This window comes from Scedosporium apiospermum (genome assembly GCF_000732125.1).
Source record: "Scedosporium apiospermum strain IHEM 14462 chromosome Unknown SEQ_SAPIO_0099, whole genome shotgun sequence".
NCBI classification, from domain to species: domain Eukaryota; kingdom Fungi; phylum Ascomycota; class Sordariomycetes; order Microascales; family Microascaceae; genus Scedosporium; species Scedosporium apiospermum.
In genome coordinates this window covers 129,621-156,246 of record NW_015971800.1, presented here as the reverse complement: position 1 = coordinate 156,246, position 26,626 = coordinate 129,621, and the positions used below count along the sequence as shown (strand labels likewise).

The window sequence follows — 26,626 nt, the reverse complement described above, 5'->3', positions numbered from 1 at the left end:
GCAATATGACGGCGCAGCTCGAAGGTTCAAAGTCAGGTGGAATAATGCAAGACGAGATATCCTTGCTTGTAAACTACAAGAAGCTGGGGTTTTAAACTCAAGGTTGTCGGGGCCCTCGGGAAGAAAGTACGAAGTATACGTAGGACAAGGCGGGTCTTTCAAGGGAGAGGTCTAAAATAGGTACAATTCAGAGATGTTGAGGAAATAGCCTACGAGGTAGCGAGAAGTTCAATCATTGATGTTTGGAAGGCAACTCAATTTGGAGTCTTGGTATTGGAGGATGGCGAAGATTACGTGGACACGTACGAAGGGGGTTAGAATAGAGACAGACGAAGACAAACAGAGGCAGACAGATTAGAGAGTGTGTGTGGAACTCTAGCCTGCAGACTCGGGGGGGCAGTGTCGTGTGCCAAGTGGAGTGGTGGGACTTGGTGTTGGCGACGGTGCTGGTGATGCGATGTGGTGACGGCACAAGATGGCGATGGCGATGGTGCGTGGTCGCCATGATTCTGGGCAGAGCCTTCCGCTAATGACTTGTGGAGAGTGGCACTTCAACCCGCTCCTGCCACTGGACCATGCAGATAAACGGGTCTTGATCGGTTCGGGGAGGAGCGACGACCGACGAGCCATGGCTCAGCTTCGCAAGTAAACTTTACTTGTTCATATTCTCGGTATTCAACTCGAGCCAGCCACATCGTCTGAGATGTTGATGACGTCACGCACGCTAAAGTCCAGTGACACCATTCGCAGATATCGGATATTTGGATGCGGATTGCTGCTGCTAGCGACAACTTGGACGCCGCATTTATCTACTGCCTCGAATAGTTTCCCACATGGATTAAGCTCGTCCTCTCTCTCGCTTACAACGAAGGCTTATCAATTGCATATTAGCCCAGAGCCTCGCGGAATATGAGATAGGTGGCATGGTCTCGTCTCTTGCGGCAAGGTTAATCAATAACATATAAACTACTTAACATACACTGGAAGGAAAAGGCAAAACCAACTTTTAACAACGTCGGTTAGTGAGCTCATTGAGATTCTGCCCAGACGAGTCGTTGTTGTCCCTGGCACACATGGAGATCAGATCAACCCTGGTAAATTGTGGTAACATCGACATGGACCCTGCCAGCCAATAGTCGAAATGGATTGAAGCTCGAGTTCTGTGCTTCGTACTAGATCAGTTCGTCGCCCTCAACTACTCTCCCCCAGCTTGAGCTGTAGACTTCGTAGAAACCTCTTCCAGACTCATTCCCAGTTGTCGTACCTTTGTAAACCCTTCACCTTATCTCAACCCATACACACCCACATACCCACACGCCCCTCCGCACCATCGTGATCTTCCCCACCTCCCCAACAATACTCATCAAACTCCAAAATCACATCCCTCATGGGTCTCGTCGACTACTCCGACTCCGACTCCGACCCCGACCAAGCTCTGTCCGAGCCCGAGCCCAAGCGCCGGAAATCCTCTACCGCCTCCGCTCCATCCCGCACATCCACCACTGAAACCACTCCCCCAACCGGTCGGAAACCTAGTCTCCCACCCTTACCAGATCACTTCCATGACCTCTACGCCTCGACAGTACGCCAAAGCGTCGTCGATGACCCTTCCCTCCACCATGGCCGGAAGCGTCTCATTCCACATGTGGTAGGGAATTGGCCTTCTCATGTGTACATCGAGTGTGCGTCTTCACTCGATATTTTTCTTGAGCTTCTTCTCATACGCGCTTCAAATATAATGAATTAATGAGAATTTAGGGCATCCTTCGGCAGAGGAACATCGCACCCTCGTCTCCCTCATTCAACATGCCCAAAAGAAGCTAAGGGGCGAGGCGACTCTCACATCGCTCTTGACGAGTGACCTCGGCGCTCCTCTCCCCTTGCACATCAGCCTCTCACGACCCTTAGCACTCACCACCGCGCAAAAGGATCGTTTCCTTGAAGCTATCACGACGGGGATCCGCTCGTCTCTCGTCGCCCCGTATGGATCTCCTCCCAGTCCCTCTTTTTTTTTCCCTGGTTCTTTTTTCTTCTCTTCTTCTGGTTTCTATAACTGCTCATCTAGTGGCTGACGATTGGGACCCATGATTTTATTTAAAAGATTCTACGTAAAACCGCACACCCTCAAATTCTGGAAATCCCCCGACTCAAACCGCACCTTTCTCGTCCTCTACGTCCACCCCTGTCCCGACCCCCAAATCTTCTCTTCCCCCCCGCCGACGACGACTTCGAAAGCGCAAACCACGCCTCTAACGACCCTCCTCCACCGCTGTAACTCCACGGCCCGATCCTTCGATCTCCCCTTACTCTACCAAAAGAACGGCGGAAGCGGCCCGGAGACCGACGAGGATGCGTTTCATGTTTCGCTCGCCTGGACCCTTGATGACGTTCCGGAGGGTGAGGAGGTGATAGGTTCCCGTGATGAGCGGGACGATAAGGCGCCGTTGGATGAGGTGCATGGTTGGGCGGTGGCCGTTGCTGGCGTCAAGGTCAAGATTGGGAATGTTGTTACGCATGTTGGGCTTGAAAAGGGGTGTGCCGGCGGAGAGGGTGAGATTTTCAGCTGGTGAGAAGGTCAGGCCTAAGAACACGAAGAGGACTGTCACAAGAGGCCACCCCTAAATCTAAAATCGACCAAAAAAATCGAATAAATATTTACGCGTGTTGAAGGCTGCGAAATATATAGCCAAGTAACTTATATACATATCCACGGGTAACTAGATCAAGGCAGGCCACGGCCAAAGACATGATTTCTGGCCCCGAAGGCGTAGGAACAAGTCCTTGTCTCGTTCAATAGAATATAACTCCAAACTCCACACACTATGCAATGTTCGACCATCCCAGCTCTGATATTTTCGAATAGAATCAACGCCTTTAATGTAGGTTCGCAATTTCTCCAAATAAAAGGTGGTAATACAAAGACAGAGAGCATCTATAGCTCGTCTGGGCGAGGGAACTTGATAGTCCAAATTCGGGGGCTGACGGGCAATCCGACGTAGAATTCGTAGAGTCGGCTCAATTCAGACTTCAGGATGTTCCATCTAATCGGCTCCTTGTTAGTCTCCAGAGTTCAAGTCAGAGGCAGAAGAATAAAAAAACGAGAGAACTTACAGGAGACCGGGAAGCCGGATCCATGACCCAATGACAATCTTGAATGCCTTCCATACCCTCGCAAACTCAAGGTCAAACTCGTCCCTAATTGTACGCTCTTGCTTGGATTTCGGTTTCTCTCTCGCATCCTCTTTCACACCCTCGTATAAATCTGTTTCCGGCTCGACAGCATTCCCATGCGTTGATTCGTCCTCGAGGGATGGGTCGACAGTCCAAGAAACCGCATCCTCTGGAGACTGAGGCTTCTCAACCATGGCTCGGAACTGACCAATGGCATTCAGAGAGCTGCTGACACGAGCGTAGGTGTTGAAAAGAGCCACGAGCTCCGTGCGCTTAAGTCTCGGGATCTCGTTGCTCTCGTTATCGAATTCGAAAAGCACCTTCAGCGCCGTGCCGTAGCCCGCCGTCTGGAGCTTACCCCACAGTCGGCACTTGTCACAGCCAACGCAATCCATCAGTCTGCTGACGTTGCGGAACCGGTTTCTAAAGTCCTCCTTCAGGGACGGGCCCTCGCCGTTCTTGAACATGAGGCTCTCGTCGAAGATCTGTGGTACGCTAGACGCCGCGTCGGTCACGGCCCTGATCTTCGCCTTAGTTTCCGCGTCTTGCTGCTTGTCACCAGTGCAGAAGACGTAATCGGGATCCTGAAGGTACGGGCCCAGCTTCGCAATGGCCCGGGTGACGAGAGCGTAGTTAAAGTAAAGATTGCTGATACGGTCGGGGAATTTATGAAGTCGGTTCTCGTAACACGCGACGTTGGGCGTCCATTCGCCAGTGGTCTGGTTCAAGAAGTCCCAGCAGAGATGCGTGCTGATACTCGCGTGCATGCCGGAAATGACCCGGTAGAACACGCGCTTCTCGATACATTGGTCTTCGAGCTCGAGACCGGTTTGAGAGACGAAGGGCGTGTTGGGGTTTTCCTGGCGTTTCTGTTCCAGGGCATGCTGTCGACCGGCGACCTCGAGGACATGTTTGAAATCGAAGGCCGCGGGACCCTTGGGTGTCCAGTCTGATACTCCGGGTTGGGATGACTTGGGGAAAGAACTAGTCTGGAAGCAGTTCTCCCGGTAGATGGCATCCCACACCTGCTTCGCGCCGTCGCCAGCGTAACCCGTGAACCTCTCAGGGTTCTGCAAGAGGCTAACGTAGTCGCCCTTGGAAGTAGCGCTCTCGTCCTCCGGCACACAATAATCTCGTTCATCGCATTCGTCATCGTATTCGACGACACAACTCTCGCCCACATCCTCTCCCAAGTCGCCTCCGAGGGGCTTCTCAGGCCTCTGTATTTGTACACTCCTATTTGGATGCTTCGCCCTGGGGCCTTCGAGTTTGCTCAGCTCTTCGGCTCGCCAGACCTCGGGTATATCCTCTTCGTTGTCGAGGGTGGCTACGGCACAGGCCCTGTTGCCACACATGCCATTCTCATCGTTCCAGAACGGACATCCCTTGTGGAAAAGGTTGACTCTGTAGTGGGAGAAGAAGTCGGTCGTCTTCGTCAGATCATCAATAGCCGGCTTGACTTGGGTGTTCAGGCGCTCGAGAGTCGCATAAGAGGCACACGCGTCGGATACTATCGCCTTCGGTGATATCTGGAATGGGTGGTTGCGGTTGTTAGACAAATCGACAAGGTCATTGGAAGGAGCTGAGATAGTAGCCGTTGGGGGAGAAGAGAAAAAAGAGGAAGCCTCGCTAGGAGGAACGAGAAGCAAGAGAGAGAGGAAGGCGGCATACCGGACAAGCATCTTCAGAAGCATCAGCGGCGCATCTAACCTGCGCCGTCCAACTCGTGAGAATCGTTAGGCAAAGCAGTTTGGATGGGGGCCGCATTGTCTGGACGCTTTCTAGAGGGGACCCGCCCAAGAGGGGAGGTCTCGCTTCGAGGTGGGAGTATTAATATGGTGGCCCAGGCCCAGGTCGTCAAGGACAAGGACAGCTGGCTAAATGCCGTTGGAGAATTCGGCTCCGCGGTGGATGCGGTGGATTTTCCGGAAATCAAGAAGTTTATGTGGTGTTAATGGAATTAATTAGAGAGGATTGGTCCGGGAATGGCGGGGGAATCACTCTGATACCAGGTTCGGCAGAGGGCTCCGAAGTCTATGTCAAGAAGGCGGGTAGTAATAATACAATTTCGAAACTGAAAAGGAAACGTTGGCAGTCTACTTCGTATATGTGTGGAAAAAGAAGGTGGAAGATGCAAGCTAGACAATGGTAGGTGAATATGTCGAACCCGACCTCCTGAGGTTGAATTTGAAGGTTTCAAAGGAACAGCAAACAGGGAACGTCGCCACTGATATTTGGCAAGTCAGACCAACAAAGCCCAGGCAAAGTTCGGGATCTGAAAATAAAGGACAGAATTCAAGATCTCGAACAAAGCCAACAGGCCACACGTCGTAGGTTGGTCGGAGCTGTGGATTCCGCAAATCCTCCCCAAAGGAGCACACTAAGACGCAAAAAACGAAGACGACAAAGTCGGCCGCCAAATGTGCAATGTGTCCACAGCTTCTAAGGTACATTTGATGGAACCGTCGCGGCACGTTGTACTTGAAACGTCTAATGACGTCCGGTGCCAGGCTCATACTACGGACAGTGCAGAAACCAAGACCATCAGTCTTCAAAGTACCTTGAAATTCTGTATTCGCCAAATTAATAATCTCCTAATGACCTAATCCAACAATAGGGCGAGGTCGTCTGAAAATCAGCAGATGTCACACTTACGACCCCTGCTCAGGAACCTAAAAGCGACCTCGATCAGCGCGGCGAGGTCCGCTAAGCCCGAACAGAAATAGACCACCGGTCTGGATCCAGTCTACCGGTCGCCAGCTGACAGCTCCCGCCGGTGCCTGGAGATAGGGCGGTTGAGACTTCAGTGCCCTGACAAAGTAAACTAGGTCCGCTCACGAGGTCACGACCCCCACAACGAGGATTCAGCAGCTTCAGCTTGCGGAAAGACTCACAGCTGGCTAGCGTTGAAGTTGGCAAATCGCTACAAGAGGATCTGATCCGCCTCTGCTACGTTACCATTTGCGTAACGACGATTCCTAAAATTCGGATCCATATCGCAGGCACGCAGTTTATGGGACAAGCATTGTGTTTCCCTTCCTTCCAGCATGTCGAGTCGTGTAACGAGGCACACTCTAAGCCTCTGTCAACTTCTTCATGAGGATATTGTAACGAGCACTGCTCGTCCGAACTAGATCAGTGAGAGAAAGGTTACCCAGCCCGGTTGGCGGTGTTATCATAAACTACAGGACTCCATGTTGAGATCCCGTAAGACCGTTTCCAAGGTGCTGAGGACATTGACGTCAGCTCAGCCCAATACAAACTGCTGAATTGATTGTGGGGATTTATCGTTCAGAAAGGCAGCTGAAGGTCCTCGATACCTATCATTTACATTTGCACGATGTTTTTTTCCCTCACGGCCATTTCTCGTCGAGAGATACACCTCCGACTACGTTGCGAAAGTGCTAACTTTTGTCACAATCTCGGATAGAAAATTACTTAAAATATAAAATAATTCAAGGAGTGAAAAATCAATGGTCTACTGTTATCTTTGACATATATTTCAAAATCGGGACTGGGACTTGGGAGGGCACAGGCCAAAGTTGTTTGGTGGGACCATATCACTCATCGTCTTCAGAGCAGCGGCGGGGTCAAGCCTGTGACGACTGCCCCCCACATTGCTGGTGAGGGATGCTCTCACGTGCCTTCCATTCTGTTGCCACATGAAATCGAACTGGAGGCAGGAACAAGGCAGTGGGAAGTTCTTGCCTTGCTGAAGACGACGCGACACACCAGCTCTACCATAATGCATAAACGCGTCCGACAAGATAAACACAAAGGAAAACAGAGGTTTTGTATATGTCTATATTTCCGGCGGGGAGGATTTTCGCGTTAATCATGGGCACATTATACTATACAATCCTTCGTCTTGAAGAAAGTTGAAACGCTTCCAATGATTTTAATCGTCTTGTGGTTCGGTGATGAGATAAACCGAATGTGAAATAGTTACAGGGTATCGTAGACAGAAGTCACATGTTCAATCGCCGTCTCGCCGTTTGCGGATGGCTTGTTCCCTCCCAAAAAAAAGGCAATCATCGGAACTACTGAGGAGCGGTGTAGTTGAGGGGTCGCCTGGGGATGGACTGTTAGCACATGAACCACGCAGAGCGCTCTCCCAAAAAGAGAAAATAAAGGAAGTATTTACTCACTTGAACAATAGGATGTGGGGTTCGGGTTCGTGAACTTCGTAGTGCTCCCAGCCCAAGCTCTGATTGCGTGATTGATCAGCATCTGCGTCCCTGCTGCAGCCCAAAACATTGTATCGAGTCCACCAACCTGGGTAATGCCTAGGGCACGCCACTCCTCTTCCCAGAGCAGCTTCAGGGTGCCCTTAGTGGTATCATGGTAGTCCTTGGGGATGACCTTCAGCATGGCTTTGGGGAGTTGGACATGTCGGTACTCGTATTCGTTATCGGAATATCTAGAACACCAGATGAGAAACGGTTGTTAGCTCAATCCCTGGCCGGGTGGGTGCAGAATCATGCAGGCGAGGTGGGAGAATGCGCCAGCACGAGACAAACATACCGGGCCGAATAGTGGATGGATTCAATGAATTCCTCCAAGAGAGCGCGCTCCTCGTCCAAAAGCGGACGGGGGACCTTGTTTCGTCGGCTGATATCGATGTCCATTGGCATCTTGTGTATTGGGGTGTTAATAGTTCGTAGAAAGTCCTCGAATGAACGTTCAGTAGCACGGAAAAAAGTGAAACCGATTGTACGAAAGGTGTATTTGTGTTTGGTCGGTCCTCGAGACGTCAAGTGTGTTTGTTATGGTTGTGTCGAGGTCGAGTTCGGAAGTCGAGGGATGGATGAATGGAGGGGTAGGCGACAAAGTTAGGTTAGAACAAGCCAGGTTGTGAGAAAAGAAATTAAAAAGGAATTAACAGCATCTAGGGAAAAGGCAACAGAATGCCTCCAAGCTCTATGATCGTGGGTTATTCGCGATTAGAAGTTGGGATATCAAGGAGTTTGTTATGGTGATGTAAACAACCCACCCAAAGCTCTGGTGTCCCTCATGGCGGCACGGGCAATTAATACATCAACAGGCGGGGCTGGACTGGGTGGTAGGGGGAACGTCTACAATTGAATTGTGTAAACTTATCACCACGTGATATAGACCCTGTGATTCAAGTGCAGCATACTAAACTAGGTGCTCCAGTAGTGTAGACCAGGGCAGGGAGGGTCATCTTCTAGTCCTGGTCCCTAGAGCATCAGAGATCCTTGTAAGTGCAGTCTTCTTCCCTTTGTCAAGAGGGCTACAATCCCAGAGCAGTAGCATCCAGAGAAAGGGACGTATAAGAAGGTTAAAGTAGTTAGAGGGAGAAAGATTGCAACCACAATGCAGTTCGTCGAGGTCAACCAACTACAATTGTTCTTACAGCCAAGACCAGAGTTGCTGACTAATAATGGTCTTCAACTGTTGGAACTTAGCTTCTTGAATTCTAATTGGCCAGTTCCCCAATTGCTGCGAGTTCCTTTGCTGCCGGACAATCTTCGGTACCCCGTCTTGCCTTCTTGGTGTTAGAACAGGTCAACCTTTGCCAAAAGGTGGCAGCTGGAACCTCCCATCTCTTCCAAGCAGGAGGTGCACCACTCTGTTGCCCCAAAAATTACTATTGATCCAACAACCTCACACCTTGGACTTTGTGCAGCGATCGCGTCCATCACCACCAGGCTCAATAATCACCATCGCCCTTTTGTCCTTACCCCGACAACTATCCAGAAGAGCCTACCAGCATCATATGCACTGAATAAGGTCTCTCGAGCTCCCGCGATCCAAGCGCCGTCCTTTTTAATGGACAATAAACGCAAATCTCGGTCCAGCCGCACATCGGTGGATGTCGACGAGCGCGCTTCGAAACGCCGTCGCATCCCTCAGGTAAACAATCCCATCTATGTCGTCCTATTTTTTCTCCTCTGTAGTACATTCTTCGAGTCCACCTTCGCAAGGTCGCAAGCAGCAGCCGCCGATGCTCGCCAATTGCTTTTCTCTTGACCACCCCCTCCCATCAACCCCAGTTCCCACCATCCTCCACCTGTCCTTGGCGCCTTTTTTTCCCACAGTCCATCACTACAATCAATCATTGGCAACTTGACAAGCTAACTCCATCCAAGGATGCCGATATCACGAAAGGCGAGACCCACGAAACCACCACTCAATCGGGACTCGGTTTCCTCGAGCAGATTCGCCGAACTGCCGACAAAAAGTACGCCTTACAAATATATTAAATATTCCCTCGAGACTCTGCATTGGGAGACTAACTAGAGCTTTACACATTTTTTCGCAGTGGCCGACTCGTCGCGGGGCATTTCGAGAAATTGCTTCCTCGAGAAAGCAACGCCGATTATTATCGCAAGACCCGACTACCTATTTCGCTCGAAATTATCGAGGAGAAATTGAAGAACGGAGATTTTGCGAACATGACGGAGCTTGAGAGCTACTTCAAGCGCATGGTTATGAATGCGAAGGACTTCTATCCTCGTAATTCCCAGGTGTTCGAAGACGCTGAGAGAGTTCGCAAGGCGCTCAGTAACTACATGGTGAAGAATAACCCTGCGTATCAGACAAAAGGTTATCAAGCCTTCCCGACGCCTCTCCCCCCCGAGGGTTCTACCGACGATGCTAGTCGTGACGATAGCAAGTCATCTCGATCTCGTCAGTCCAATAGCAGGAGTAAAACTGCCGACAAAGAGGAGGTAAAGGAGAAGGAAGATGATGAGTCCCCTGCGAAGGATGAAGAAGACGATCCAGAGGCCGATGAGGGCAACGGTGAGGAAGAGGACGATGGGGATGAGGGTGCAGAAGAGGAAGAAGAAGAAGATGACGAAGCGGAAGAGGAGCCCGTCCTTGTGATTCCCAAGCGACGAGGTCCCGGTCGTCCACCCAAAAACCCAGTTCTGCACGCCCAGAAAATGGCCGCCAAGGCCGCGATGCAAGGAAAGGCTGACTCGCAGTATCAAAATGTTCCCTACAAGGGACTTAACTTCCAGCAAGCCCAGGAAAAGATTGTGGAGGAGCTCCTCCGTAAGAAAGGCGATGGGTAAGTCCGAGTATAACGTTTTAGCCGTAACCTACAATTGTGCTTCGTCTCTTGCTAACGAGCTGTCCCATTCAAGCTATGAGTACTTCGAGCCTTTCATCAATCTGCCTCCCCGGTCTCTACGGGATTATTATCGGATTATCACGGAGCCTCTGTCGATTCGGAAGCTTCAAAAGATGGTGAAAGGCATTCATGGCCGAAACGATGCAGCCGGCGTCAGCGACTTTAAGGGTTGGGGTGCTTTTGAGGAGAAATCCAGTCTCCTATGGAAGAATGCTTACTACTACAACGAGGAAGGTAGTGACATCCATGAGCTTGCCAAAGAGCTAGAGGTAAGAATGCGTGCTCCAGATTAGAGTTATCGTGGGGCAACCGCTAATATAAATGTTCTTTAGGGATTTTTCAAGGAGCAACTTGAAGAGGCAAAGGCTGTTGTCCAAGAGCCACCCCAGCCCAAGATCAAACTAAAAGTGCCCACAACTGAAAGTGCGGCATCTTCGAAGAAGATCACCATTCATGTTGGTGGTCGCAGTGGCTCGACCGATTCGCAGACTGCAATTCAGTCGGGAGCCTCCCAGAATGGTGAGGCCCCGGGAAGTGCTGCGATGGTCCGCCGAACCACGGCCTCGAGTACAGCCGCCACTCCACTTGAGAAGGGGGGTAGTGTGTCTGTCGCGTCCCCCAGTCCTTCGGTTCGAGGCAAGCCCGTTGAAGAAGTAAAGCATCTCCCCGCCACGCCGGTTGCGAACGGTGCAATTGGTGCTCCCCAGGGCCAGCCCGCTGTTACAGGAATGCCGAATGGCGTTACCGCGCCTCCTGTGCAGCAAGCTCCCCCACCACCCCCGCCGAACCCCATCTGGGATTCTCCTTACAGGGCTGAGGGCAAAGGTATGCTTTTCAAACGATAGTTCTATTTGGCCCTATTCACCATGCGCCATTACTAACAACGCCCATAGGACTCAGCAACGGCCTCATGGCTAGCCTTGTTGTTCGGCCCCATTCCACCGTCGCTCAACAGAAACTCCCAACCCTCACGCTACAAGGTTCTCCGAAGCAGTGTCACCGTTCGCAAGTTTATCATGTGTCGCTCAAGATGGACGTGCGAATTGGTATTTACCCCCAACTTACCGACGACTTCCAAAAGTCTCAACGCCCGTATCAACTCTGGGTACTCCACAATGGACGAATCCTTCAGATTAACCAAATCGGGAACCCAGGTCAGCGAACGCTCTTGTGCGAGACCATGCTGGGCCGAGGCTTGAACACGATCGAGGCGCAAGTGATCTCACAGATTCCTCCGGACAAGAGGGTGGCCGGCGGCCCCGAGGCAGAACTTGAGAAGTTCACGATTTACATTCACGTCCACGGTGGCTAGAGGACCACGGGCGGTACCGAGTTGCAACTAGATCATACAAGCCTTCTCAATCCGGCCACCACACGTGGTGAGCTGGGACATCAAATGCCGCCCCCCGATATCCTCCCTTCTAGGCCTGACGGGGTGGTGTTGCCTACTGTGGAGTCGCTCGTGGAGGGTAAAGAGGCGGCTCGTTACCAAGGGGAGCTGCGCACTGCACGCGTCAAGGAGTATTTGTCCATATTGGATGGGCCAGCGCGCCAACGAACATTGGAGGAGATCCGTGAGAAGTATAGGAAAGCGAGAACGGCTTCGGTTAACCCCAAGCTTGAGTTGGTGCAGGATCCTCACCCCGAGCCTCTCCTGATCGATCCTGTCCTCCTCGCTATCGGCATCGAGCGTGCCCGGCGAGGCGACAATGGCGATAATGTATCCTCGGTCTAGGGATTTCCGTTCTCTGAGCACATTTTTTGAGGACTTGAAACTTATAGGATAGCCCGGTCTAGGGCGTCCATGTGTAATGTATTATAGGATTGTCGATCTTCGACGTCGAGGCGTTCCGGGATGAGTCGCGGCGCCGGAAAGACATTGGGCGGGTTATGCAATTCCCGCTTTTGGTCTCTTTTCAGGGAACGGCCCTTGTTTTTTTTTTTCTTTTTTTTTTCCCTTTCATGCAGCATATATGCAATCATGTCCAACTAGCTATCATGCAGACACGGGTCTAAGGCTAGTTATGCATCGAGTTGTTAGGAGCGGGCGTATCATGAAACGAAAATGTTTCACAGTTTAATTCTTTCCTCTTTGCTTGGAATGCGGTATTATGAGTAACGGGTTCATCCCCCCCCTTTGCTATGGTTCGTATGCGCAGTCCACGACCGGAACCTATAGCTGTTCGTTCAAATCCAGCGTGTAATCATTCACTCATATATCTTCACCGAAACCCAAACCCAAGCGTAAAAATAACAAGACGCAGTAACCTATTTCTTCAACGTAAAGTAAACCCGAACGTCAACCTCATTGCTCCAGCCAACGGGCTGGCCGACTTCCTTCCAAGCAGTCTCGATGTCGATTTCCAGGACGTGTTCGTCGCGTTTGCTGATGGAGACGGTGCCCGGTGGGATGATTCTCCCGGAAATGGTGGCGATGAAGTCGTCGTCAATGGTTAAGGTTGGGAGATGGGAGATGTAGATGCCTTGAGAGATGCAATTAGGTCACATCGCGGCGAGTCTCAAAAAGGGAGAGATCGATTCGGGGTGAGGGTCTGGCAGTTAAACTTACCTAGAGTACCAAGAGCCTTGAGATCCGTGTCGAGCTGAAGTCTCCCATTCGCCGCAACGTGGAATTTGCTTCCGGCCACGGCCGCAGCACCCGTCATCTTACCCAGCAGTCCCAAGTTGGCAACAAGTACCTCTTTATTCTCACCGGGGTTAAAGGATAGTGTCGGATACGCCGTAAAGATTTCGTAACCGCGGACGTCAAGGACGACGGTGAGGAGGGCCGAGGGGTCGTCAAGTTTGATGGGGCGGCTGATGGTATGAGCCGCATGAGCGGTTACGACGTAGCGGCAGAAGCTGCCGATTCCGGGGAAGGAAGCCAAGGGGATGAGTTCGGTGAGCCGGCGAGACGAGACGTTGAATACCCCGAGGATGGGAGTTCCAGTCTCAGAGCCACCTGTGGTAGTCATGTCTATTAGTCTCTTCCCAAGCAAAAGAGAGAGAGAAAAAAAGGCCCCAAAGATGCGCTCACTCACCGTTATAGCTACCAACTTTTAGCAATACGTCGTCATGATAGCCGATGTACGGATCAATGGCTTGGCCAACAACACTAGGACGGAATATCACCGTCCTCCTGCGAATAGTCTGGCCCGTCATCTCTTGAATAAGGGAGAGGTTATGATCTCCCGGCACATCAGTGATGTATATTGGGCCGCCGCTTACGCAGCGCGCCGCAGCGTGGTAAGCTGAATAGTCGTGAACTGTCTGGAACATGTCCCAATCAGGCAGGACGTTTAGGTATCGCGTGAGGATACTGTTATGAGCATTCGCCCATATGTGCCACGGGTGAGATGAGGGCACATCCGGAAAGAAGTCTTCGGAGTTTCGGCAGACTATTTGAGGTTTGTTGTGTGGTAGCTGGGTATGGAACATGATTTGAGGCACCTGGGACATGCAGGAGATAGACTTGTTGCCAAATCTACGAATGGACAAGATATTCCAGGAGTCGAGGTAGGCATTCGTGAGTTCTCTCCGAGAGGACGACGAAGTTAAGGTGTCGACCATAAATTGCGCGTCGGTCTTGACGCCGTCCACGCCGGACAGGGAAAGGAACCTGTAAAAGTCTTGGTAGAATCGAGAAATATCGTCCTTCGCAATCACAGTAGTTGTCTTTATTTGGCCTGGGTCTTCCCCTATTCCGCGTCGCTGCATGATATCAACGGTTTCGTAGGACTTCGCTAGCCTTCCATTAGGAGAGATGCCGCCCCAGTAACCTACTCTCAAATCAGTCTCACGTTAAAGAGAATTGGCCAAACTAACATCCGACTCACCGAACAGTGCATGCCAGACTGTAACATGCTGAATATGAGGATTCTCTTCACGGATACGGCGGATAGTATATCTCAGTCCTCGGGGGAAGTATCGAGAGTCTGCTTCGAAATCGAGCCAGCCGTTTTCGAATTGGTCGTCGCTTCGGTGGTCAATGGACTGCCAGTTGTCGTCGATTATCAGATTTGAGACTTTTAGATTACTGGATCGAAGCTTCTCTAGTGCTTGAAATATCTTGTCGTCGGTCAACTGCTGGCCCAGGGAGTTCCAGGTGCCTGTAACCAGTTAGCGAAACAAGAATCTAATACGTCCAAACAGGGGCTTAGAAAATGCTTACAGTAACCCAATCCATCATACCAATCCTCGCGCCACTCTGGCCGGACAGGACCATCGAATTCAGATACTCCAGGCTGCCGTTGCGCGTCTTCATATGCCAGGGCTACTACAAGGTCTCGGGCCTGGTACATTGTCGCCGCCATTGCTCTTCGAAAGTCGTCGCCCATCGCGACTAGAATAGTTGCTTCTTCTTTGGCATTGCTATCACTAATAACCTACGAGGTTGGTTAATACTTTTTCGTCTTTCACGAGAAGGATTGAGAGAGAGCATGTGTTATCATACTCTCGCTACAACGTTTCCAGCCTCATCAGATTGAAGACTCGTCGAGACATTCCGTAGTCCCGAAAGGGCCAGGATGACCAAATGCTGGCCCTGTGGATTTAGGAAAGACGAGATTACGCCGTCACGATTCAAGTCGAACCGGGTCTTGCCGTGGACGGGAGCTATCCATGGGTTGGAGATCCGCGCAAGCGAGAACCATCTAGTTCGATTAGCAGAGGAATAATCCGGGCAATGTACTATCTGGGTCTGACCTTATAAAGTCGCCCCATGGAAGACCCAGAGGGATATCCTCCTCTGTAGACTTATCGCCCTGGGTTTGGTCAACTGTAGCACTAAGAGACCAGAGACGGGTTCCTGGGGTCTGGCTGACCCGGGAGCGAACGGCCCATCTAGGGTTGAGATTCTTCACTATATCTGAAAGGTCCTCCCCAGAGTCGTATGTAGCGCCCCTGGCGGACTGAACGATGAGTGTACCGTCACCCATTCCTACTTCCTCTCGAATCCAGCGCCACGGTTGGGCTTGTCCAGACCGGAATTTGACAGTGAAAGAACACGACTGAGTAATCGAGAGACTTGCGGAGAAGTACAGCCATGATGATGAGGCCGGTTCATCCTGTAACGATATCGATGTGCTGTCTTTCCCCACAACAGAGCAAGGAGCTTCCGTCCATGGCTGGTCATCTGTCGAGTGCCATAGTGCGACATCCCAGGGCTGGTTACCACTTGAATAAGGAACCTCTAGAACGATAGTAAACTTTATCTCGGAACCTTGAAGAACAGATACTTGACCCAGAGGAGGGTAGCAAGCGGCTACTACTTTCATTCTCTCCGGCACGGGGTGTAATGGTTTATTAAGTTGGGCTCCGCGACTTATCTCACGAAGGCTGATGGGACATCTCTCCTCAGGGGACATGACTGTAGCTTCGGAACCGTTTAAGGGCTGGCACCGGGAGCTTGGCCGGCCGGAGACATAAAATCGAGCTGATGTGAATTGGTTGATGGTGAGAGCTGGATGAACTTCGTAGGTCACCAACGCAAATACCGAAACTTGCCGTTTTTGATAGATGAAAGAGAGAGCTCGATTTCGGGAGAGGAAGTGAATAATTAAAGGCTAGCTATCACAATATCACAATATCCTGTATGGCCGCCACGGTAAGACCATCGGAAGGTCTGTATGACCCTGTGTTCCCTCTGAGTTGTCTGGGCGGCTTATTTGGGTCAGCCACCCAGTGTCGCTGCCTTGCCCATCCGAGTTCAGTGGCGGTCATGCATGTACTATTGGATGGAGATGGAGAAGGAAGCGAGGTTATTAATCGACTTGAATTCACAAGTGGTTGACAGCTGCCAAAACCGCAAAATCAGCAGGCCGCATCAGCTAGCATCACACCTTACATTATCCGTCATGTGATTGGCTCGAATCCTTCCCTCGGAGCAGTCCGGGTTGCGGGTTTTCGGAAGTACCTAGCTAATGCCTGAAAGATCAGGCGACGATTAAAGTAACTCAGCGGAAGCTTTTGCTCACAATAGGAAAAAGAAACGCCAAAACCGGGAAGAAGAAATCACATCAAACCACTCATTCCTTTTCCACCCGCCCCGTCCTCCCTCTTTCTTCTACACACAACAGCTCCCGCCATGGCGTCCCGGAGACTAGCTTTGAATCTTTCGCAAGGCCTGCGAAGCCGAGCATCCCTCTCCGCCGGCCTGCGACGGGGCCTTGCCACGCCTGTTTCCTCCAACATCGTCGGCAAGACTCAGACCACCACCCTGAAAAATGGATTGACCGTACGTACATCCATCCAGGCCGCCCAATTGATCGAGATTGATGGTGTTTATGCATCCTCCTAACCTCAATGCTCTTTCTAGGTCGCCTCCGAATACTCGCCTTGGGCCCAGACCTCGACCGTCGGCATGTGGATCGACTCCGGCTCCAGGGCCGAGACGAACGAGACCAACGGTACCGCACACTTCCTCGAGCACTTGGCCTTCAAGGTACGATCAATCGCATCTCGGGATACAATTGAGAGGGTCTTCTGTATACTCACATCAAATTTTCTTTTCTCTTTCGACAGGGTACGGCCAACAGGACTCAGCAGCAGCTCGAGTTGGAGATTGAGAACATGGGCGCTCACCTCAACGCCTACACCTCGGTACGTCGACAAAATTTCGCAACCTCAACTTTTACCCTGTTACCACGTCATCATCTAACATACAGACACACACAAACAGCGCGAGAACACCGTCTACTTCGCCAAGGCCGTCAACTCCGATGTCCCCCAGTGCGTAGACATCCTCGCCGATATCCTTCAGAACTCCAAGCTTGAGGATTCCGCCATCGAGCGCGAGCGCGATGTCATCCTCCGAGAGTCTGAGGAGGTCGAGAAGCAGGTTGAGGAGGTCGTCTTCGACCACCTCCACGCCACCGCCTACCAGCACCAGCCCCTTGGCCGAACCATCCTCGGCCCCCGCGAGAACATCCGTGACATCACCAGGACCGAGCTCACCAACTACATCAAGGACAACTACACTGCTGACCGCATGGTTCTCGTCGGTGCCGGTGGTATCCCCCACGAGGAGCTCGTCAAGCTTGCCGAGCAGTACTTCTCCAAGCTCCCCGCCAAGAGTGCCGAGAACTTCGCCTACCTCCAGTCCAAGCAGAAGGCTGACTTCATCGGCTCTGATGTGAGGGTGCGAGACGACACCATGCCCACCGCCAATATCGCCATCGCTGTTGAGGGTGTCAGCTGGAACGATCCCGACTACTTCACCGCTCTCGTTACCCAGGCCATCGTTGGCAACTACGACAAGGCTGCTGGTAACGCACCTCACTCTGGTAGCAAGCTCACTGCCTTTGTTCACCAGCACGAGCTTGCCAACAGCTTCATGAGCTTCTCCACCAGCTACAGCGACACTGGGTAAGTTGAACCGACAATGATCTGACGGCTTCGAATAATATGACGGGGAACCGGAGTTTTCTTTTCTGACACCTTTTTTTCACATAGTCTCTGGGGCATCTACCTCGTCACCGACAAGCTCGACCGTGTCGACGACCTCGTCCACTTCTCCATCCGCGAGTGGATGCGCCTCTGCACCAACGTCACCGAGGCCGAGGTTGAGCGCGCCAAGGCCCAGCTCAAGGCCTCCATCCTCCTCTCCCTCGACGGCACCACCGCCATGGCCGAGGACATTGGTCGCCAGATCATCACCACCGGCCGCCGCATGACCCCCGCCGAGGTCGAGCGCAGGATTGACGCCGTCTCCGACAAGAGCGTCATGGACTTCGCCAGCCGAAAGCTTTGGGACCAGGACATCGCCGTCTCCGCCGTCGGCAGCATCGAGGGCCTCTTCGACTACCAACGACTCAGGAACACCATGAAGCCCAAGTTCTAAGGGAATGACACCTTAGTCCGCAAGTCAAGTCAAATATAGAAAAGGGTATTTACAAATCATGGGTGTTTTTTTGTTGTCCATTTTTAATCGGGAAGAAGGAGAGCGAAGTGAAGAAAGGGCGTGCCACCGTACTACAATCAAGGGGGTGTAGATTTTTCTTGGGTCTCCAGAGAAAAAAAGAAGAAGGCCCTCTCCGGAACACAAAACATAAGAGGGCCCGATCTTTGGGGGTGGGAGGACAATTGTTGGTGGAAAGCTGTGTGCGAACAAAATCCCCGGGTATAGAGTGTATATTGAGATACCGTTTCTCTTGTTCTTTAGAGAAAGCCACACCAGACGAGCCTCCCTTTGCCTAGTGTATCATAAAGTCTTCTTTGTTTTCTAATCTCCTTTTTTTTTGGATCTAAAGTCCTCTCTAAGAAAAGTCTTTGAAAAAGTGAATCACGCGATGATGAAGTGAGCGAAAAAAAGAGGAGTAGCAAAATAGCCCAAGAAAGAGATGATAATTCCTACTTGATTCTAATCAGGTCTAACAATAAAACTTTGATGAAGCAGCATTCAACAAGGTAAAGAAATTCGTTCTCCTTCAAATAACCGACAAGCTTTTCTTTTCCTTCTTCATTTCTCCACATAAACCAATAAGTCAATTAAGCCCATTACGCCTGGGCCTTCTTAGCCATATGCTCAAGTCGGATGCTAACAGCGCGGCGATGGGCCTCCAGCTCCTCAACAGCGGCAAGGCGCATGACGGCTGTACCGACGTTCTTGAGACCCTCGGCCGTGAGGTTAGAGCTCGTGATGTGCTTGACGAAGGAAGCGAGGTTGACGCCCGAGTATTGCTTCGCGTAGCCGTAGGTTGCTATTTGAAAATGTTCTAGTCAGTAAAGTGTGTACAATTGAAGGAATAGGAAGAGTGTCTCGTATGGGTAGACTTACGCAGGGAGTGGTTGACACCGGCAGAGTAATCGCCCACGCTCTCGGGAGTCCACTGGCCAATGAAAACGCTACCAGCATTCGTAACCTTCTCAACTACGGCCTCTGGGTCGTTGAGGTGGAGGATGAGATGCTCAGGAGCATACTCGTTGCTGATGCGCATGGCCTCATCAACATCCTTGACGGAAATGGTGATCGAGTGGGCGATGGAACCGCGGACAATATCCACCCTGGGGAGTGCCACGGCTTGGTTGTGAACCTCGTCTTCGATCGCCTTGAGCTTCTCCTCACTTAGATCAACACCAATGAGGATAACCTGGCTGTCGACGCCGTGCTCGGCCTGGGAAAGCAGATCGGACGCCACAAACGCGGGTTCGGCATCCTTGTCAGCAATGACAAGAACCTCAGAGGGACCGGCAGGCATGTCGATGCTCACACCAGCATTGGTGTCATTGCTAACAAACATCTTGGCCGCCGTGACGAACTGGTTACCAGGACCGAGGATCTTGTCGACCTTGGACACGCTCTCCGTACCGTAGGCCATGGCAGCGACGGCCTGGGCACCGCCGGCAAGGACAATACTCTCGGCGCCGACCTTGTGGGCAACGTAGACGATTTCAGGCGTGATCCTACCGTCGGATCGAGGGGGGGAAGCGAATACAATCTTCTTGCAGCCGGCGACCATGGCGGGGACACCGAGCATGAGGGCGGTACTGGGAAGAACTGCTGTGCCGCCTGGAATGTAAAGGCCTACTGCCTCAATTGGCCTAGAAAATCGGCTGCACACCACGCCGGGCATGGTTTCAACCTTGAGGGGCTTTTCCTCCTTTTGTGCGGCGTGGAACTTGCGGATGTTTTCAAACGAAGTGTCGATAGCCTCTATAGTCTCGGGGGGTATGTCCATAAGTTCTTTAGGGAAAGGTGCTCTCAAAACAGGAGAAGTCAGAGAAGTTGCCTTCTCGAACTTGTGGGTGTAGGACAACACCGCCTTATCACCTCCCTTCCTCACCTCATCAATGATGGGCACAATGATCTTCATAATCGTTTCACTAGACTTCTGAGACGGCCTCTTCAAGGCTTGAGTAAGCTCCGCGGAGTTTGCAGCGTCTATCCTCTTCATGAGGATGCGGTCATTCTTGGGCTCTTGCGTAGGGGCCGGGGCGGCGGCGGGGGCAGCCACGGGAGCAGCAGTAGAAGTACCTTCCGTTTTAATGCCCTCCTTTTCAGCCCACTTGCCCTTCGCATCCCCCTTTCTCCTCTTGACCTTCCAGCTCTTCTCGTCAAGACTGCGGTTGATATCAGAGAGCGAAACTCCGGCGGCAACGGCTCGCGTGAGAGCAAAGTAGATTAAATCAGCGGCCTCGAAAGCGATCTCGCTCGCGGTCTTGGCATCGCAAAGCTCCTCAGCCTCCTCCATGATCTTAGCGCGCAAAAGCTTCTCATCAGAGAAGAGGCGGGCCGTGTAGGAGCCAGCCGGTGCGGACTCCTTCCTCAATTCCAAAACCTTCTCTAGCTTGGACACCCCAGATAGGTTTCCAAAGCATCCAGACTGAGGAAGATGGCAGAATCGGCCAGTCTGCTTCACCGTGAACTTTAGTGTGTCATTATCGCAGTCCAATCCAATGCCTAGAAGCTCCTGTGTGTCGCCAGAGGTAAGACCCTTGACCCATAGGCCTCTCTTCCGGCTTTGGTAAACGCCAGCCTGGGACCGTATAGCCTCGCCAATGCTGTCCTCACTCGTGTAAGCCATGCCAAGGGCAATGCCACCCTCATCGCACACCACAGTAGGGATGAGGCCGTCTGCGCGATCAGATTTCCAATAGGAAGCGATAAGCTTAGACAATAGAAGCTTGGACGAGTCGGCCTTGTCAGTAGTCAGGCGATTGGAAGGAAGAATGGCGACGGCAGAACACTTCTTGGCGAACTCTACGAACTTCTCCAGATCCACTCCATTGACAGGCTTAATAAAGAGGTCCTTGACCTTCTTCGCCTTGCACTCCTCCGTAAACTTCTCGAGATCTTGCGCCGCGGGGTCGAAGCCGGTAATGAGCAGCCCTTGCGGCTTAGCGACGGACAAATCCGGCGTGGTGACGACGGGTGCTACGCGAGCGACGAATTCCTCGTTCTCGTACTCGGAAAACTTCTCGACCGGCACGAAGACTCTGCGTGCTCCGCGATCGAGCAGGTTCAGGATGTCATCCTTGGATTCGAGCTTGCTCACATCGAAGTGAGGGTGGAAATCGGCGTTGTTTCGGCGGAGAGAGCGCCATGTCTCGTCTTTGAGGTTAGAATCGGCCTCGATGAAGGGGCATCCTAGAACGGAGAGCTCTCCGCGCGTAAGGCCCTCGATGTTCTCCAAGCCGGTGCTTGGGACACTAATAAGGAAGGGAAATGGGAGCGTTGTCTCCATCGTGAGTCAGGCGCAATCGGGAAGGAGAGAGAAAAAAAAGTTGATAGGACGGCGACCGATTTCGTCCGTCTAAGTGGAGGGGAGAAATCAGGATGAGCCAATTCGTCCCGACGCAATTGAGCTTCGAGATCTCAGGTCGGATGATGTTCTCACTTGAGGAGAATATCAGACACGTTATCGAATTAAATCTTCTTTCATATGACAGTCTGCGTCGACAACATTCGAAAAGATTCAATGTTCTCGATGACTCGCTCCTGCATCGGCGGGGCAGATTTAGTGGGGTTCCAGGTCGCCTTCAATTGCTGGTCGTTGCTGCCCCACCAATTGCCACTGCACCGAAGGTAAGAGCAGCCCATGACTGGGTGCAAGCGCTAAAACCACACCGGCCAGTGTATTTATCCGGCTGAAACCCGGCAGAATCACACGCAGCCGAACCTCACCAGCTTCAGAAGCAAGTCGCGAACCTCGAGCATCCAGCATCTTTGAACCCATTATCCATCAACTCCATCTACACTGCAAATCAACGATTGCGACCTCTAGAGTGCAGTACTCGAAGAATCGGACCTTGCCTGAAACAACTCCCCACTATTGAACCAACCGCATCGACGGACCAATTCCAATAAGCCACCCGAACCGACCACAGGCCTTGCGCACCCAGCTCCGGGCTGCCACTGCCACCCACTTTCCCACCATCGACGAGGAATCCTTTTAACTTCCAAAACCACTCCTACACGCATCAACGACACAACCACCATGTCCTCCGCCGCCGCCCCTCAAACCAACGGCGTCCCCGCCAACGCCTCCCAAACCCCCCAAAGCACCCAACAACCAGCCGCATCCCAACCAACCCAAACCACCACTGCCACAACAACGACGCAAACCTCCCAATCCCAATCCCAACAACAGCAGCAACCGAACAACCCTCCCTCCTCCCCCTTCACCTCCGCCCCCCGCCCCCGCGACGCCCGCATGCTCGAACTCCTCATGACCTCCCAAGGCGTGACGTCCTACGAATCCCGCGTGCCCCTCCTCCTCATGGACTTCGCCTACCGCCACACCTCCGCCGTCCTCAACGACGCCATCCACCTAAGCGTAGACCCGTACACTACCCACGCCGGCGCGCGCGCATCCTCCACGACCGGAGCAACGGCGACCCTCGTCGGCGCCGACGCAACGGTCTCCGCCAACGCCGTACGTCTCGCCATCGCGTCGCGCCAGGGATATCAGTTCCGCGGCGGGAACAACGCCGGCGGGCTCAGCAAGGAGTGGTTGCAGGAGCTTGCCAAGGAGAGGAATAAGGTTGCGCTGCCGCGGGTTGCGCCGAATGAGTGGGCAGTGAGGCTGCCGAGCGAGAGGTTTGTGCTGAGTGGGTTGAGCTGGGGGTTGAGGGATGTTTGGGCTGATGAGGGGAGTGAGGAGGATGAGGATGAGGAGATGAAGGATGTTGAGGGGGGTGCGATGGATGGGATTGAGGCGCCTGATTTGGATGATGTCGAGGCGGAGGGTGGGACGATGGAGGATGTGTTTGGGGATGCCATGGATGAGGATCAAGCTACCGCGTGAGGGGTCGGATTGGTTTTTTTTTTTTTTTCTTTCCATTTTTTAATCTCTTTCTTGGAGGCAAGGCGTCTTTCTCGATGTTTTCATAATATCCCGTTGTTTCTTATACTTTATGGGTTTGGCAAACTAAAAGAACTGGGTGTTTTCGTCCTCTGACTCGTGCTTCGCTCGGCCGCTTTACTTTCACGTTTTAACACGGAGAGATCAGGCTCAAACGGTCATGCAAATGCCTCTATTTTCGGCGTCATATTGTACATAAAAAGACGACGTTAGCCTCTCTATGAGAAAAATCAAAAGCAAACTGTTCAAAAAGGAGATGATGAAAACGGAGGATCAATCAATCGTAAACAGAGGAACACCCCAATGAAACCCTCGCTTTCCAATGCAATTCGCCCAGTGTCTAACAGCTGGCCATACAGTTTGTATAACTCAAACGCTTTCCAGTTTTCCATGTCCCAGAACCTCAAAATGTCCCCTATCACCCAAGCCATAATCTGTTGCGAACCCTTTTGGTAAGCCAAGGTTCTCAAGCTAGAGACTACTTCTCCGACCTCTCGGTCTCAGCTAGACTCCTTGCCAACGCTGAGGTGCCTTACGCCGGTAATAATTTCCGCGCTGTGATCCTGCATCAGCAACAGCTCCTTCTCCTTCTGCTCGTCCGCCGAGAGCGTCTGTGTTGAATCTTTCGGCAACTCGCCGACTTTGTCGTGCTCCTCGTCCTCGTACTCTTCTCCTTCCTCTTCTTCTCCGACGTCCTCAGCGTCCTCATAGTACTCATCGTCAGCATCGTCATCCTCCGTCATGGAGGCCATCATGTGGTCGTCGCCGTCGACACTGCTCTCTTCTCCTTCATCGACCGAGTCGCGCGAAATGTAGCTGTCCGCTAACCCATCACCCGCGTCCTCCTCGTCTTCCTCGGCGAGATCTTCCTCGTCACCGTAAAGGCTAGCCTCCTCCTCGCCGACGGCGCTCTCTTCCGTCTCGCTGGCGGTGAAATCCGACAGGTCGAGGATTGGCTGCCTCCAGAAGGTGAAATCGGTAAACTCCTCGCCGCCTCCCGTGATGAGAGTGCTCACGGGCGGGAAGTAGTGGTCGACAACTTCGTTGATATTCATGTACGACATCTTGAGCTTGTTAAGGCTCAGGAGGTCCAGCGACACCTCGGCATTCGAGTTGATGGTGAAGATGCGGTTTCGCGGGATGTCGACGGTTCGATACGAGATCTGATCTGTGAAACGGTTTCCAAAACCGGCGTAGAAAGCCTTGTGATCCGCTCCGTAGAGCTGGCGAATATCACGCAGCGTAGCCATCTTGAAGATGTGGGGTTTGCGGAGATAGATCTCGCGCCTCAAGGCAGCCATGGTTCTGTCGGGAGACAGAATGGTCGGCCCACGAGGCAGTCGGAAGCCCTCTTGGGTAATATTTGCCAAGTACGCTCTCGTCGTATCGGCTTGGCCGACGGAACGGCTGGTTAGATACATGATGTTGTAGCCATTCGCGACGATGTCGCTGTAGAGTTTCGCAACTCCTACATGAGTCCAATCGCGACCAATCATGTTCAGCACATGGCCCAGCGCATCCGACTTGGTAATGGTTCCATCGATATCCGAGACGACGACGGGTACATCGTGCTTCCAAAGGTACATGTAGGCCTGGCAGGTGGAGCGGTTGACGGTGAAGCTCATCGAATTCTGCCCAGGGCTCAAGTCGAGAGCCTTTAGCTGATCGCTTGTCAAACGAAGAGTCTTGGCATAGTTCTTGTTGGGATTTCCGACACCGCCGGGAGGCGTGATAGGTGGCGTCTGCGGGTGCATGGGACCCACATCGGACTCTGATCTCCTATGGATATGCGGCTGACCGGCGGAGGCGCAAGAATCGCTCCCGTCGCTATGATATCCTGGGTCGGACGCAGCATCCGCTGGCACGCCTCCCCCTTGTCGCATGGGGTAGTTTGCGGACTTCTTCATTGCGTCATCCTTCGCCTGCTCGCTGCTATATATCCACAGGTTTCCATTCTCGTCGACGCCGATGAGGGCACCGATATCATAGTTGCCCTCGAGCTCCTCTGACAAGATCTTTCTGGCGAGGATTTCGGCGCGGAAGAAATCTTCTTCGTTGCCCTTGAACGCCGACATGTCGAGCATCAAGTCTCCCGTTTCCGTGACGTAGTTGGGAATATTGGCGCCAGACAATTCCTTGGACAGAGTATTCGCACGCGCGACAGCATCTTCGAGTGTCAGCGGAGGAGGACTGGATGACCTATCCATGGACAGCTCGGGGCTTCCCTGGCCCTTGCTCTCGGTAATATCAGGTTCGGACTCGGATCGTCGTAATTTGTGGAGGCTAAAGTCACCACTCAAGGGGCGCGACTTCGGTTCGGTACTATCGGTGGTGGAGTCCGGCGACGGTGGCATACGAGTAGGTAGAACACCATTGCTCTGTGCGGCAGGAGTGTTCGAGTAGAAGGTCGAGAGTGGACGCCTCGACTTGGGCTCTTGATCGAGAATCAGTTGGTCGGGTTCTGGGAGGCTCGGAGTAGGAGAGGGTTGAGGGCTGAGGTGGGGACTGGAGGCCGGCGAGCTGATGGGCGAGGTCTGCAGCGAAGCAGGAATGGTGTCTGTCGTCTCGAAGACGAAGAAGGCCTCGCCGCCCTCTCCGAGCTTCATGGAATAGTCTTGCTTGACGCCATTCACTCGGAATTCGACCTTCTTCTCGTAAGGGCGCAGAAGCGAAAACTTGCCGAATCGCACGTGGAAGGGCGAACACGTTAGGGAGCCATCTTCCCGCTCGACTACTATCACGTCGATGGCGCCGCTAAGAGTGGCCGGGTTGATCGAGTTCCACGCCGTGGAGACGGAGTCGCTAAGGTTCCTTACGTATTGCATTTTGCGAAGGGGCGCCTTCGAAGGCGGATGGAAATTCGGGGTGGGTGTAGCGGTCCAGGCGATATTTCAGCCGGAGCCCAGCTAGTGAGCCGGAGGTCGTAGGGTAAGTTAGCTTAGCAATATCGGGTGATTCAAACTCCTGCTAGAACTGGGGTGATAATCTAGAGGTGATGATCTAGAGTAGGTCGTTCGCAAAGTAAGTTGTTCGGGCCCCAAGGAAGCGGGTGTCAAGGATTTAAGGCTAATCAACAAAAAGTCAAGGGAGATAAAGTTCACAAGTGGTCCGAGAATCCAGAGACAAGCAAAAACCGAGGTTGTACCTGGTTGGGTTGGGTCGTTTTTGAGGAAACGATGGAGGCAAAGTTATGCGCGGGATAAGGTGATCGGCAGAGATGTAGAAATACACAGTCGCAGATAGGGGACAGTGAAAGGATATATATGACCGAATAGGTTGAGTCGGACAGTTTGGGGGAAAAAAAAGAATGGAGGAGTCAGACGCCTTTTGGGGATTGTGGATTAGACTTGGAAGAGGGCAACTTGGGACAGACTTGGACCAGAGCGGATGACGCTGAGTCGAGTCAAAGAATCTTGATCACAAGCTAAATTATTGGGCGCAGTGGAGACACCGAAGGAAGAAAGAAACGGAAGGTGCGCCCGGCGGGGCCTGCGACTGGTCCAACTCGCCGAAAACAGAATTTGCAAACAAGCCGACTTTAAAGCTGCCA

General features: G+C 52.3%; 7 protein-coding genes and 2 pseudogenes across 7 annotated transcripts; 4 read left to right on the top strand and 5 right to left on the bottom strand.

Moving 5' to 3' along the window:
• Nucleotides 1-1,387: 1,387 nt before the first annotated feature.
• Nucleotides 1,388-2,570, top strand: SAPIO_CDS5505 (U6 snRNA phosphodiesterase; the record flags this gene model as incomplete). Its single annotated transcript, XM_016787822.1, has 3 exons — nt 1,388-1,682; nt 1,759-1,981; nt 2,102-2,570. 3 exons carry the CDS (start codon nt 1,388-1,390, stop codon nt 2,568-2,570), a joined length of 987 nt encoding a protein of 328 aa, XP_016642137.1.
• A 362-nt stretch (nt 2,571-2,932) lies between these two features.
• SAPIO_CDS5504 (Endoplasmic oxidoreductin-1) lies at nt 2,933-4,938 on the bottom strand (the record flags this gene model as incomplete). The annotated part of the gene is made up of 3 exons (XM_016787821.1): nt 2,933-3,041; nt 3,112-4,700; nt 4,843-4,938. The coding sequence occupies 3 exons, from the start codon at nt 4,936-4,938 to the stop codon at nt 2,933-2,935; spliced, it is 1,794 nt and encodes a 597-aa protein (XP_016642136.1).
• A 2,273-nt stretch (nt 4,939-7,211) lies between these two features.
• SAPIO_CDS5503 (uncharacterized protein) lies at nt 7,212-7,805 on the bottom strand (the record flags this gene model as incomplete). The annotated part of the gene is made up of 4 exons (XM_016787820.1): nt 7,212-7,242; nt 7,320-7,378; nt 7,447-7,591; nt 7,696-7,805. 4 exons carry the CDS (start codon nt 7,803-7,805, stop codon nt 7,212-7,214), a joined length of 345 nt encoding a protein of 114 aa, XP_016642135.1.
• Nucleotides 7,806-8,964: 1,159 nt separating this feature from the next.
• SAPIO_CDS5502 (uncharacterized protein) lies at nt 8,965-12,008 on the top strand (the record flags this gene model as incomplete). The annotated part of the gene is made up of 7 exons (XM_016787819.1): nt 8,965-9,048; nt 9,285-9,376; nt 9,458-10,210; nt 10,287-10,542; nt 10,606-11,098; nt 11,167-11,551; nt 11,699-12,008. The coding sequence occupies 7 exons, from the start codon at nt 8,965-8,967 to the stop codon at nt 12,006-12,008; spliced, it is 2,373 nt and encodes a 790-aa protein (XP_016642134.1).
• A 533-nt stretch (nt 12,009-12,541) lies between these two features.
• SAPIO_CDS5501 (Raffinose synthase sip1) lies at nt 12,542-15,210 on the bottom strand (the record flags this gene model as incomplete). The annotated part of the gene is made up of 7 exons (XM_016787818.1): nt 12,542-12,756; nt 12,843-13,235; nt 13,315-14,052; nt 14,110-14,382; nt 14,445-14,658; nt 14,727-14,925; nt 14,978-15,210. The coding sequence occupies 7 exons, from the start codon at nt 15,208-15,210 to the stop codon at nt 12,542-12,544; spliced, it is 2,265 nt and encodes a 754-aa protein (XP_016642133.1).
• A 1,148-nt stretch (nt 15,211-16,358) lies between these two features.
• SAPIO_CDS5500 (Mitochondrial-processing peptidase subunit beta) lies at nt 16,359-18,113 on the top strand (the record flags this gene model as incomplete). The annotated part of the gene is made up of 5 exons (XM_016787817.1): nt 16,359-16,508; nt 16,590-16,715; nt 16,796-16,873; nt 16,953-17,638; nt 17,726-18,113. The coding sequence occupies 5 exons, from the start codon at nt 16,359-16,361 to the stop codon at nt 18,111-18,113; spliced, it is 1,428 nt and encodes a 475-aa protein (XP_016642132.1).
• A 656-nt stretch (nt 18,114-18,769) lies between these two features.
• Nucleotides 18,770-21,456, bottom strand: SAPIO_CDS5499 (Histidine biosynthesis trifunctional protein; the record flags this gene model as incomplete). The annotated part of the gene is made up of 2 exons (XM_016787816.1): nt 18,770-18,972; nt 19,050-21,456. 2 exons carry the CDS (start codon nt 21,454-21,456, stop codon nt 18,770-18,772), a joined length of 2,610 nt encoding a protein of 869 aa, XP_016642131.1.
• Nucleotides 21,457-22,209: 753 nt separating this feature from the next.
• SAPIO_CDS5498 lies at nt 22,210-23,019 on the top strand (annotated as a pseudogene; the record flags this gene model as incomplete).
• Nucleotides 23,020-23,576: 557 nt separating this feature from the next.
• Nucleotides 23,577-25,901, bottom strand: SAPIO_CDS5497 (annotated as a pseudogene; the record flags this gene model as incomplete).
• Nucleotides 25,902-26,626: the final 725 nt, after the last annotated feature.